The sequence below is a fragment of the Dunckerocampus dactyliophorus genome, chromosome 5 (assembly GCF_027744805.1).
Source record: "Dunckerocampus dactyliophorus isolate RoL2022-P2 chromosome 5, RoL_Ddac_1.1, whole genome shotgun sequence".
Lineage (NCBI taxonomy): Eukaryota > Metazoa > Chordata > Actinopteri > Syngnathiformes > Syngnathidae > Dunckerocampus > Dunckerocampus dactyliophorus.
The window spans coordinates 29,593,701-29,606,396 of record NC_072823.1 but is presented as its reverse complement, the minus strand read 5'-3'; the positions used below and the strand labels follow the sequence as shown (position 1 = coordinate 29,606,396).

General features: G+C 40.9%; 1 protein-coding gene across 4 annotated transcripts in view; it reads right to left on the bottom strand.

Annotated features, from left to right (window-relative positions):
• Window positions 1-12,696, bottom strand: part of glg1a (golgi glycoprotein 1a) — a 53,040-nt gene that overhangs the window by 38,208 nt on the left and 2,136 nt on the right. For all 4 annotated transcript variants that reach the window (XM_054777750.1, XM_054777751.1, XM_054777752.1 and 1 more), the window contains exons 2-6: window positions 5,704-5,733; window positions 5,504-5,590; window positions 3,598-3,813; window positions 2,283-2,486; window positions 2,104-2,175 (exon numbers count right to left, since the gene is read on the bottom strand). In XM_054777750.1, coding sequence (XP_054633725.1) covers window positions 2,104-2,175; window positions 2,283-2,486; window positions 3,598-3,813; window positions 5,504-5,590; window positions 5,704-5,733 — 609 coding nt within the window. The remainder of the gene's footprint in view (window positions 1-2,103; window positions 2,176-2,282; window positions 2,487-3,597; window positions 3,814-5,503; window positions 5,591-5,703; window positions 5,734-12,696) is intronic.

The following is a 12,696-nucleotide window of genomic DNA, read 5'->3' as shown; positions in this document are numbered from 1 at the left end:
AGTGTGTACCCAGACTCTGGTGGAAGGTGTTTTGTGGGGACCCCGTAAATGTCCAAAATACACTGTTTATTAACAAGGAAAAAATATTCCTGTGAAGTTTAAATTACGCTACAAGTATTGCACGATCACTACATTTCTACATATATTACATTTACAATCTTTGTGTACTTGTACGCAGTAGATTGGGGGCACACACTGGTGAAATGTCTTGTAAACGTTTGTTATGTGGGAAAACGTTTGTTGTGCTGACAATGTACTTGCATCCTAAGGTGTTTAACATACTACATTTAGAAGTTTAGTGCAAGTGCAGTACTTGAGCAGAATTTTAAACCCAACAGGGATTTTTTTCTTGGTTTATCATCAATGTAGTCTGGGCCTTGACGGCGTCCCCACAACACACCTTCGACAAGAGTTTGACCTGACCCTGTGTGTGAAACCTGTGGATGAAACTGATTCTCCAATTTTTCACAAAGAGTGTGTACCCAGACTCTGGTGGAAGGTGTGTTGTGGGGACCCCGTAAATGTCCAAAATACCCTGTTTATAAACAAGGAAAAAATATTCCTGTGAAGTTTAAATTATGCTCCAAGTATTGCACGATCACTAAATTTCTACATATATTACATTTACAATCTTTGTGTACTTGTTCGCAGTAGATTGGGGGCACACACTGGTGAAATGTCTTCTAAACGTTTGTTATGTGGGAAAATGTTTGTTGTGCTGACAATGTACTTGCACCCTAAGGTGTTTAACATACTATATTTAGAAGTTTAGTGCAAGTGCAGTACTTGAGCAGAATTTTAAACCCAACAGGGATTTTTTTCTTGGTTTATCATCAATGTAGTCTGGGCCTTGACGGCGTCCCCACAACACACCTTCGACAAGAGTTTGACCTGACCCTGTGTGTGAAACCTGTGGATGAAACTGATTCTCCAATATTTCACAAAGAGTGTGTACCCAGACTCTGGTGGAAGGTGTGTTGTGGGGACCCCGTAAATGTCCAAAATACACTGTTTATAAACAAGGAAAAAATATTCCTGTGGAGTTTAAATTATGCTCCAAGTATTGCACGATCACTACATTTCTACATATATTACATTTACAATCTTTGTGTACTTGTTCGCAGTAGATTGGGGGCACACACTGGTGAAATGTCTTTTAAACGTTTGTTATGTGGGAAAATGTTTGTTGTGCTGACAATGTACTTGCACCCTAAGGTGTTTAACATACTACATTTAGAAGTTTAGTGCAAGTGCAGTACTTGAGCAGAATTTTAAACTTCACAGGGATTTTTTTTTTCGGTTTGTCATCAATGTAGTCTGGGCCTTGACGGCGTCCCCACAACACACATTCAACACACCGAGTGCATATATTATTCGATATATTACATTGAACCTCTTTGTGCACTTGTCTTAAACTGGCTATGAAATCTAGTTTTAAACTGTTGTAAAGTTGGAGTGCATAATCTTGAGAAGTATCTATTTTTGGCCCTCATGTGTTTGTTTTTTTAACAGTCTATCAACATACAGGAGAAGGCCAAAAGCATACACACCTCTCAAGATTATGCACTCCCCTGCTGCAGCAAACTAGCTGCACTAACTATAACTTTCCTCTCAGTTGAATGACAGTTGAACACTTATTCAGGTAATTCTAATTTGTCACACAAATGCACTTACCTTGTGTCACACAAATTCTTTACTTTAAATTGTCACACACCTTCAATTATCCTTTTTTCTTCTTCTATAATCATTCCTTATGGGGACCAGGAAGTGGGCGGCACCCAACCATTTATGGAAAAGTGTGTGTGGAGAGCGAGTGTGTGCAGTACCAACCACAAACTACTGGGGGAGCTTGTGGGCATGCCACACACACACACAGCCATTGAAAACCATGGGTTGTGGGCCAATGCTAAAAACCACACGGGCACCTTCAGAACAGCTTCTGGGTTAATTTAATACCATTTTCTTTATGGGGACCTGATTTTTGGTCCCCATACCGAAATCGGTCCCCATGACGTGACTGTGTAAACAGATCTTTGTCCCCACAAAGATATGATTACAAACACACACACACACACACACACACACACACACACACACACTGACCCTCTCAGACATGGCCTCCTCAAACTTGTGATTGAAGAGACACTTGTAAACTCGCCCCTCGCCGGCCAATGTCTGCATCAATGAAAAAAAAACAAAAAACAATGTGCTCATGAACAGAACCTAACTCCTTGAGAAAACAGAATTTTACTGTATGTCCAGTAATCAACGACGACACTCACATTTGCACAGAAGCGCTCGCGGTCCTCACGGCAGGCGAAGTAGAGGTAGCGATCAAGGTGGAAGTCGTCAGAGGAGAGCTCCGCCACCCTCATGATGGACTTTTTGCACTCATCCTTTATGGGGTGCGCTCCTGGCTGCTCTTCCGCCTCCCGCACCAAACCTTTCTCTAGACATGCGATGACTTCGCCCTGTGAATGGATGTCCTACATGCAAAGAGAATTGTCACGGCAGACCCAAAGAGGGGGGAGGGGGGGGGGGGAGGGGGGGGGGGGGGAATGCATACTGAAATGAAATGATGCAAGGGCCACTTAGATATTACAGCAACATATATAGATATGGTAAGAAGTTATATATATTAGTCTATAAATAGCATTCTGACGTATGTGTCCTGGCCCTGTAGGTGAGAAAGGGCTGTGTGGATGGCAGTGTTGACTGCATCATCCGTGGACCGGTTCTGGTGATATGCAAACTGTAGAGGGTCCACATCCTTTCTTTTCTTGGGAGAATGAACAGAATAAGATTTTCATTGCATGGTATAACTGCTGTTTTACCATGCACATGACAATAAAACTCTCTTGAATCTTGAATATATATATTTCAAGAAAAAGCTGCATCTCAGCTTTGTGATATTAGTGAAAAATGTATGTATGTATGTACTTTATTTATCCCACAGCGGGGAAATTTACTTGTTACAGCAGCAAGCAAGCAAGACAAGTAAAGAGAACAGTGTAAAGAAAGCATAGTGTCTACAACATGGTTCAGGTGGTGCAGGTGTTGTAGAGCCACATGCCACAGCCACAGCCAAAAAGCAGATTATTAATATCAATTTCCATCTTTATTCTAGTAATATTTTGAAACTTTCTCCCCAACCTAATTTTCCAAAACTGTGTGTCTCATAGTATTTGGACTTAAGCCCCCCCCCAGCTTTTTTTTTCTTTAATATTGGAAATTTATGCACATTTTTCCTACATAGAAATCCCTCCCAATATTTTGACTTTGTATTTTATTTAATTTAGCCATGTTTATGCTTATGACATAATAGGCTGTATTCAACCACAAAACAGTGATGATTTATTAATACATATACTTTTGAAAAACCATGACAGTGAAGCTGCAAATTTCAAAGCGCCGAGGGATTACCATATAGACAATAATGACTGTGTTTTGGATTCATTTTCAGTGGATAGTAAATCTAGAGTGTGATACAAGCTGTATGCTGTCTTGCCTAAATTATATCCACATTGACTTTCTAGTAGCATTGTCCCTTGAAAATATATTCTGTTAAACAATACTGTATGTATGGTGTATGCAGACCTTCTCTCCAGTGCTGATGCTGCCACAGCGCAGAGCATCAATGTCCTCACGACACTTGTCCATGAAGCCACAAAGGAGGCGGTAGTCGCTGAAGACGATGGTGGCCATCTTGGTGATGTACTGGTTGCATTGGTAGTCGCTGATGTTGCTGCGGTGATCCACCAGGCATGACACCAGGTAGCCTTTCCCCAACTCCTCCGCCGCACACTCTTTAATCTGAAGCGGCAACACAAAACTAATGTTGTGGAACGTGTGAGAAACTTGTGGTCAAGAGTGTGACCTAGCTTGTGTGCCAACAAGTAATGATGTTCATGATGTACATAAACCAGGGGTGTCCAAAGCCAGGCCCGTGACTTAAAAAAATATATATATATAAATAAATTGACCTGCGGCACATTCTAAAAATATCCTTTCAGAAAATGTGTTAAAAAAACAGCAAAAATTGACAAATCAGCAGTAATTTTGCAAGAATATTGTCAAAACATGAAGAGAAAAGTTGAAATCTAAGAAGACAGTGCCGCAATTTTACAAGAATGATGCTGTAAGTGAGTAAAATAAGATAAAGTTGAAATATTAAGACAAAAAACTTTTTTTTAAAAGTCGTAATATTATAAGAAACTAACAAAACAAAATAAACTTGTAATTTATGGAAAATTAGTTTGGGGAAAAGTTCTAATATGAAAATAAGATTTAAATTTTATGGGAATAAAGTCTGAATTGGAAGAGCAAAGTTGAGATAGCTAGAAAATTAAAAACAGCACAATTGAAAAAAACCTGCCGGAATTTTACAAAAACAAAGTCAAACTATTGAGAACTGTTTTTTTTAATTCAAACGAGAAAAAAAGTTCACAATTTTATAATAAATTTGTAATATGAGGAAAAATACTATTTTTGTAGCATAAAGTTTTAATATTAAAGAAACAATAGTTTTTTCAAAAGTTGTAATATGAGAAACAACTGAAATTGATACTAAAAGTACACTTTTCACCTATATCATAAAGCAAGGTTTTTTCTTTTACGAGTGGCAAAGTTGCATCCATTCATTTTTCAATATGCGACCCTCACTGGAAAAATTTTTGGACACCCCTGAAATAAACAACGAATGAAACTGGAAGCAACAGAGTACCGTAATTTCTGGTGTATATGACGCACCAGTGTAGTCCATCAACAGTGGCTGGGGTTTCACAAGTAAGAAGTCTGGTTTCCATTTGTGACGTTAGATTTTTTTTTAAGAGTAGGTATTTTTGTGATGCAAATGTATTACTCTTTTGAACGTATATTTTGTTGAGAAGCCAAACTCCTTACTTGTGAAACCCCAGAGACTACCTGGAACTACGTTCTACATCACTGACCTCCAAACAGAGCTGGACTTAGGAGACCAAGTGGGGGGTGAGTCACTGTTGATGGCGTAATCCTACAACTTCATGTCAAAAAACCCAAACTATCCCTTTAACACTCAAAAGGTAACTTAGAAATACACAACACAAGTACCAATATGGATTTAAAATAAAATAAAATAAATTTTAAAAAAAACAGCAACTATTTTAACTTGTTCCCATAATGTATTATTCCCAGCAAGTAGTTCATTGGCCAATGGCTGCCATGGCAGCCCGGCAGCCACCAGAGGGAGCTCATGAGCACAGAACAGCCATGCGTTGACTGAGTTCCCTTGTAGCTCAGGATTGGCTCCTGCCAAACAAAGAGCTGCCATTTCCTCACTGACTTGTGAGAGGTAGAGCATTTAAACAATAAGTAGTAGTTCTGAAGTATAGGAGGTGTCACGAGTTTAGAACATAGCCATAAATTAGCTGCACCGCTGTACAAGCAGCAGGGTTCAAAGTTTAAGAAAAGAGTGGCAACTTATATACTGGAAGTTACGATACATAATGACATATTAGTGACTCACCTCAGAGATGGTGGACCTGCAGACCTCCACAGCAACAGACTCTAACTTGGGGTCGGTGGTCAGGTTGTATTTGTAGTTCCACAGCAGCTACGAGAACAAAAGTCGCTTGACTAGCTCGTTGCACTAACAGCAGGAAAACGTCAAACATGCTTTCTTTTTTTATGCGACTGTTTCCGCTTACTGACAGAGAAAACACTTACATGGTTACAGTCAGGAGCGATCTCAGTGTCCTGAAAGAGAACACAAAGACACCAATCAGTGGACCTGCCAGAACTTTCTTCATGTGTTCTTTAGTGCTGTCTGCTCAAGGGAAAGCTTAAAATTCCATCATTTCTAACGGCCAGATAATTCTTATATACACCGGTATAAATTCTTCCAATGATAAGAAATGACTTATACCGATGTAAATCATAATTTAAAACAGAAAAAAGCAGAGTTGATGACCTTGAGTTTCAACCAATCAATTTTCTATGCCGCTTATCCTCACTAGGGTTGCGGGCTGACCTAGCGTTGATGAATAAACATGTTGAAATGGCGATAAACACCAGCCAAAGTTGCCAGAACCTCCTCCTCTCCTCTTCGCGAATGAAAGCTAGCGGGGATAGCGGGGTTTTAGTTTCATTGGTGTGTGCACGCAACTCGGGCTGGATGAGTATACCGTATTTTCACGACCATAAGGCGCATTTAAAAATCGTATCATTTTTTCCAAAATGGACGGGGCCGCCTTATGTGTGCATCGCGTTCTGAATCTGCTAATGTTGTTGTGTGACTTTGATGAACACTCCGCTTGACTGACTGGAAGTATTAACTGCCGACACGCTGCTTATATAGACGAAAGGCGGACGTGACTAAAACAAATGCAGACGTGACTGAGGACAGCATGGGGACGTTAAAGGGGGAAGGGTGGGCGTGAAAGAGGCTAAAGTAGGTAGTATAAGGACCCCTGAAAATGGCACCTACAAAGAGACATTTATGAAGCACAGTTTAAACTACAAGCTATCAGTTAGGCACATTGGAATCGAGCAGCCGCAAGAAAATTCAAGATCAACGAAACGGCGCCATCTATCCATCCGGGCAAGGACTACTGTGGCGCAGCAACTTCCGGCAAATTACAAGGAAAAGCTGGCTATCTTCCGCTCCTACTGCAGTAAAAAGATTGCCGACAAACACATCCAGCCACACCACCAACACGGACGAGTTGCCGCTCACTTTCGATATTCCGTGAACCACACTGTAAAGAAGGGGACAAGCACGGTAGCGATATATACAACGGGGCACGAGAAGTCGGCTTTGACTGTTGTGCTTGGTTGCCATGGCAATGGACAGAAACTGACACATACGGTGATTTTTAAGAGGGAGACGCTGCCCAAAGAAAGGTTTACAGCCGGAGTCATCGTGAAGACCAATCAAAAGGGCTGGAAGGACGAGGAGAAAATGCCTGAGTGGCTGAGTGACGTGTGTGGAAAGAAACCGGATGTTTTTTTTCCCCCACGGCTCACCGTCTCTGTTGATCTATGACTTCATGCGCGCCCATCTCACAGCCGCTGTGAAAAACAAGTGCAGCAAATGACCTCGGAGCTTGCCATCATTCCAGGAGGCTTGATGAAGGAATGCCAACCATTGAACATCGGTGTAAACATGGTGTTCAAAGTGCAGTTAGCACTTAAGTGCAGTGAGTGATGGAGGTCACACGGTAAACACAGCTTTACCAAGATTGGGAGGTAGCGCTGTCCGAGTTACGCCACAATTTGTGAATGGATTGTGAATGCTTGGGCTAATGTGTCTGCTGCAGCGGCACGACACAGCAGCAGCAGTCCCATGCAACCCACAACCACAGCTTAAGAAAAACCTAGCAGAAACCCTGGACGTGCATATTAACCAAACTACAGCAGCAATGTTATTATTATTATTATTATTAACAGTTACACTAATTGAACTATGTTACTGGTGCACTGACACCTGACCACACCACACCAGCTAGCTATTAGCCGGCTAGCGACTAGCCACACACACGCCCGCAGCACGTCAGAGCCACGCTCACAATGCCTCAGGTCACGACCAAAAAAAAAAAAAAATGCTACATATAGGAGCTGCTGCTACCGCTGCTGTGTTTTTATTCTTGACTTTGTAAAAGTTACCGGTAGATGTAGTGTTCGTTTCTATGTTGCTGTGTGAAATCAATACGCCCAGGAAGGTCGTTCCGGTAATACTTAAAAGGACCAAAATATGGCAAAATACTGTAAGTATTACATGTTATCATGAATGATAACATGGTCACAGCATGGATATAAACCATCACACCTTGTTGGAGGTTTTGGGGGGTGTTTTAACAGTGGGCTTTGTAGGCAATAGGTGTGTCCCATTTCGTCCCATTCCTCGTTTTAATGATCTGCCTGTTTTTATAAGTTTAGAAAGCACAGAAAAGAGAAAGACGTGTGTTCATGTTGTGGATCATTGGCAAAATTCCAAAAATGTGCACTTTTCCTTTAAGCGTGACAAACGTGGGAAAAAAAAAAAAAACACGGAAGGAGCAAACTTTTTCACACCACTGTATCTCTCGCTGGCAGCAGAAAACGCTGATATAACACTGTTGCCTTAAAAATGGCGCCACAATGCATTGCACGATCACGGACAAGTATCGCAAGATTATGCCTTGGCCGCGTGATCCAAGATGGTGGTGTAAACAAACCGGACCCATTTTGAAGACCAACCAAGTGGCAGAACAAACACCAAAGTAAACTTTTAGCAAAAATCTTGGATGTTTACTGAAAAATGTGCTACCCCGGGCGGACGTTAACCGAGGTAACTCTGTATTCTAAGACACCCCTAATTGTCAGCGTTGTCACGTGACAGTCACGTGACTGATAGCACAGCTCTTTGTGGCGTCAGCACACAGTGTGAAACGCTGTCAAGAAGAGGAAAGAAAAAAGAAAGAAAAAGCCACACAGCCAACAGGTCTGACGCGTCGAGCCTCTTCCACTTCAAGGAAGGATCCATCCACTGCATAACTGATGATTTGTTCAAGCGGATATGCTCTCTTGGTTCAGTAACTGCCTTGTCAGGGCAGCTAGTAGAGTCCAGAGTCAGAACCATAGCTAGTTGTCTGTGCGTGTGCTTGAAATAGTAGTCAGTTGCGGTCTAAGGTGATGTGTACCAAACAAACAAACAAACATGTTGTCTAGTTTGAAAAAACAAAGTATTTTCAACTGTGTCGTTCTCTTGACCAAAAGTCTTCCTCCTCCTCTCTTCCTTCTCATTGGACTCCACGTAGACCAAACCACAGCCACTGACAGCGCACACACAAAAATGTTGTGGGTGCAGAAAGCCAGGATACGCCACGCCTACGCCTGCCCGGGCCTTTGTCCATGTCCACTGTGCTAACTGCTAGCAGAACAAAGACATAAAACCTACCAACGGTCCAGCTGAGCCTTGTACTGTGCTCGGGTTCTGAGAAACCTAGACAATGAAATCTTCAGCTGTACCTCTCCCATCATACTGTACATCTTCATGATGCTCTTCACAAAGGCTACTCTTGCTAACTTGCATGCAACACCTAGCGTGGTAGCACTAAATGTCTGCATATGTTAATGCTAATAAAAATGGCAAAAAAAATGCTTCAATACATTGCTAGCATGCTAGCAATACTAACACTCAGGAATGGCTCATTCATTTTCAATGGGAAAAATGTTGGGAATGTTTGGAAAATCTGGTAATGAGCTGAACGATTTGATGTTGGAATGGTTTGAAAAATAGTTGCAAATGGAGGAAGAATTATAGGACAAAAAACATGGAATAAGAAAGTAGAATTTAGGTCAATTTATAAGTGTTGCACAATAAATGAAAAAAAAAAAAGGTACACAATTTTGTGAGCACACAATAAACATCTCAGCATTCTGTTCTCAGCATTCACACAATGATGTGGTTGATGGGAGACAAACGGCGTTGGCCTTCCAAGGTCAACATGTCATCATCTAGCCGGCCGTTTGGAAGTCTCCAGCCATCAATTCGACATTCCCTTAATTGACACCTTGTAGCCATTGTGCTTTATTACCATGTACTTACTTTGCAGACTGAAATAAATGGCACGCTGTAATTAGGCGAAAAGTCACCCAGTGAAAGGTGCGCTTCCTCGGTTAACACCTCAGACTACCACCAAGGCATATGCCGCATACTTAGCACACAGCCAACATATTAAACAAGTTTAACTTTATGACCAAAACGCCTCAAACAGACAGTGAATTGTGTTAAATGAGTACAGTCAGTGGAACCTTGGGTAGCAAGTTGTTAAGCTAACATCAACGTTAACGTACAACATGGCACACGTCTTACTGAGTTACCACGACACAGCGCGTGTCCAACATTATTCTTAATGTATTTTTACTACTAACAAAATGGCAACCGGAACTGCAAGTCAGTTACGTTACCCGTCTTCGACATCAGAGGTTAACTCGCAAAAATGTTAACATAAAACAGAGTTTTATAGTTATCAATTATAAATTTTACATGCAGAAAGCACTTCTAAATGCATATAGTATAAATGATGAATGAAAAGGATATTATCTGGGGTGTCCCAACTTTTTCCAGCAAAAAAACAAACAAACAAAAAAAACACTTCCATTTCAGCTTTGTGAATTGTCTGACTCAATTTCCGATTCTAATACCAACGGATACCGATACCGATATGTGCAACATCACATATCTGTTTCTTGAGTAAAATTGTCGTAAAGTTACAATGCTCTAAAATGAGTACAGTTGTTTTGTTGGCTAATCCACTCCTCTCTGAGTAGATCATTCATTCTATTAGATATTTTATATAAGAATACATTTATGTTTTTTGAGCCTTGATTTGTTATTTTTGGAAAGATTTTATTTGTTTTTAGTTAAAGAGGTATTGTTTAAAATACATTCATCCAATTGAATAAAATACAATTTGCAGATTATTATTTTGATTGATAACATTCATGTTCTTGTTTTATGTTATGATTTTATTGCATTAAGTTCCTTAATCCTTAAGGGCTGCAACTACTCCCTTCAAAGCGGGCGATACAATTGGCGTTATGACCAAACCCTGAAAACAATAACATCAGGATTGATGCCTTTCATAGACCAAGCCAATGAGAGAGAATATAGCACACAAGACATAGCCTACTGTATATCAACACCATTGCATTCCGCACCGCTAATGGTACAGCCTACAGAAACCCAACCATACCACTCCCAAAGAAAGAGTCTACCAACATCTTACACAAGGCCAACGACTGTGAGATTCTGATGGATGAGGAACATAAGCCAATAGTGTTCCCTCCTCAAATAGCAGAAACAGCCAAGCGTCCTGATATCACCATCTATTCAGAAAAAACAAGAACAGTAATCACAATAGAACTCACTGTTCCAATGGAGGAGAACCTGTCCAATGCGTATGCCAGAAAAAAGTGGAAGTACCAAGACCTAGTTGCCGAGTGTGAAAACAGAGGATGATGTACCCACTACTTCCCAATTGAAATAGGAAGCAGGGGCTTCTGCAGTGTTCTCCGCTGTTAATAAAGCCATTAAAGTGCATCGGCGACGTGAGTCTCTCCTTCCCCACAACAAGCGGCATTACAGTATTGACACACATTGTGCACATTGTCTCACATCAGGAAATAAAAGGTGTCACTTGTTACAGGCATTGCCTGGACAGCTATGTAGTGGGGCTTGTTTAACCTTTGACTTGTGGGCAAGCAGGAAGGAGAGACGATGCTGAGAGATGTGTGTGTGTTCTGAGCTGCTGTCTGGTGGCCGCGTTCAATAAATAAAGTTGGCAGAAGCAACAGGAGAAGTTTCCTTCTTTGCTTCGGAGCTGAATAACACTGACAAGTTAACAGAGTAGTAGCGAACAGAAAAGAAGACGGCTTTTTTGTGTCAAATACAGAAGATGAGGACTTTGATGGATTTGTGGATGAGGATTGATCAAAAATAACGTGAGTAACTGTAACGTAATTGTAGCGTCGCTGGGAGCACGTCCTGTTCCCAGCCTACTTTGCGGTAATGTTTTGGTGCAAATGCTCTTAAAGTTACATGTTTGACCAGGAAATAGCAAGCTCAAAAGAAGACGGCTTTTTTATGTGGAACAACTGACAGTCATCCACAATCCTTATCCATCCATCCATCCATTTTCTATACCGCTTCTCCTCTTTCAGGTCACCGGAGCCTATCCCAGCTGATTTCGGGCGACAGGCGGGGTACACCCTGGACTGGTCGCCAGCCAATCACATACAAACAACCATTCCCACTCACATTCATACCTATGGACAATTTAGAGTTGCCAATTAACCTAACATGCATGTTTTTGGAATGTGGGAGGAAACCGGAGTACCTGGAGAAAAACCCACGCACGCACGGGGAGAACATGCAAACTCCACACAGAAATGCCCAAGGAAGAATCGAACCCAGGCCAACATGTTAACCACTAGACCACCGTGCGGCCCCCACAATCCTTATGTGAGACATAAACATGTCACTCTCTTTTCTGTGCGTTCAAAGATATAAAAACAGAAAAAAGGGACAGCTTATTATTGCGTGTATACATATTCCGCCTATTAAGACTCCAAAAGGCTCCAAAAGGCTCCAAAAAGCACCAACAATGCTTCATTTACATACAATGTGATGTGCATATTAACCAGGCTACAGCGACATTGTTATTATTATTATTAACATTGTTATGCCAATCAAACTACATTACTGGCACATTGACATGAATGTACCTGTTACTACATGGTCACAGCATGTATATAAAATATGGTGGAGGTTTTTGGAAGTGTAATAGTGGTCTGTGTAGGCGCCATAGGTGTACCGGATTATGTGCAGTACTGAGCTGTGTCTATCGGTTTTTAATATCTTTAAAACGCACAGAAAAGAGAAAGACCTGTGTTCATGTCTCACAAAAGGATTGTGGATGATGAGCAAAATTCCCCAAAAAATGCACTTTTCCTTTAAATGTATTTACTTTAAATGTATCCCTTTCATTCATAATTTGTGTGTATGTACAGTATATGTATTTCAAATTATTTTATGTATGTAAAACTATAATTTTAGCAATATTACAACATTTTTAAATTTGTAAAATGAAGTCTGATTAATTCTATCTGATAAAGCATGACTTAACTTTAACTTGATACCTCATTCACTTCTACCCCACATACTAGTTAGAGCAG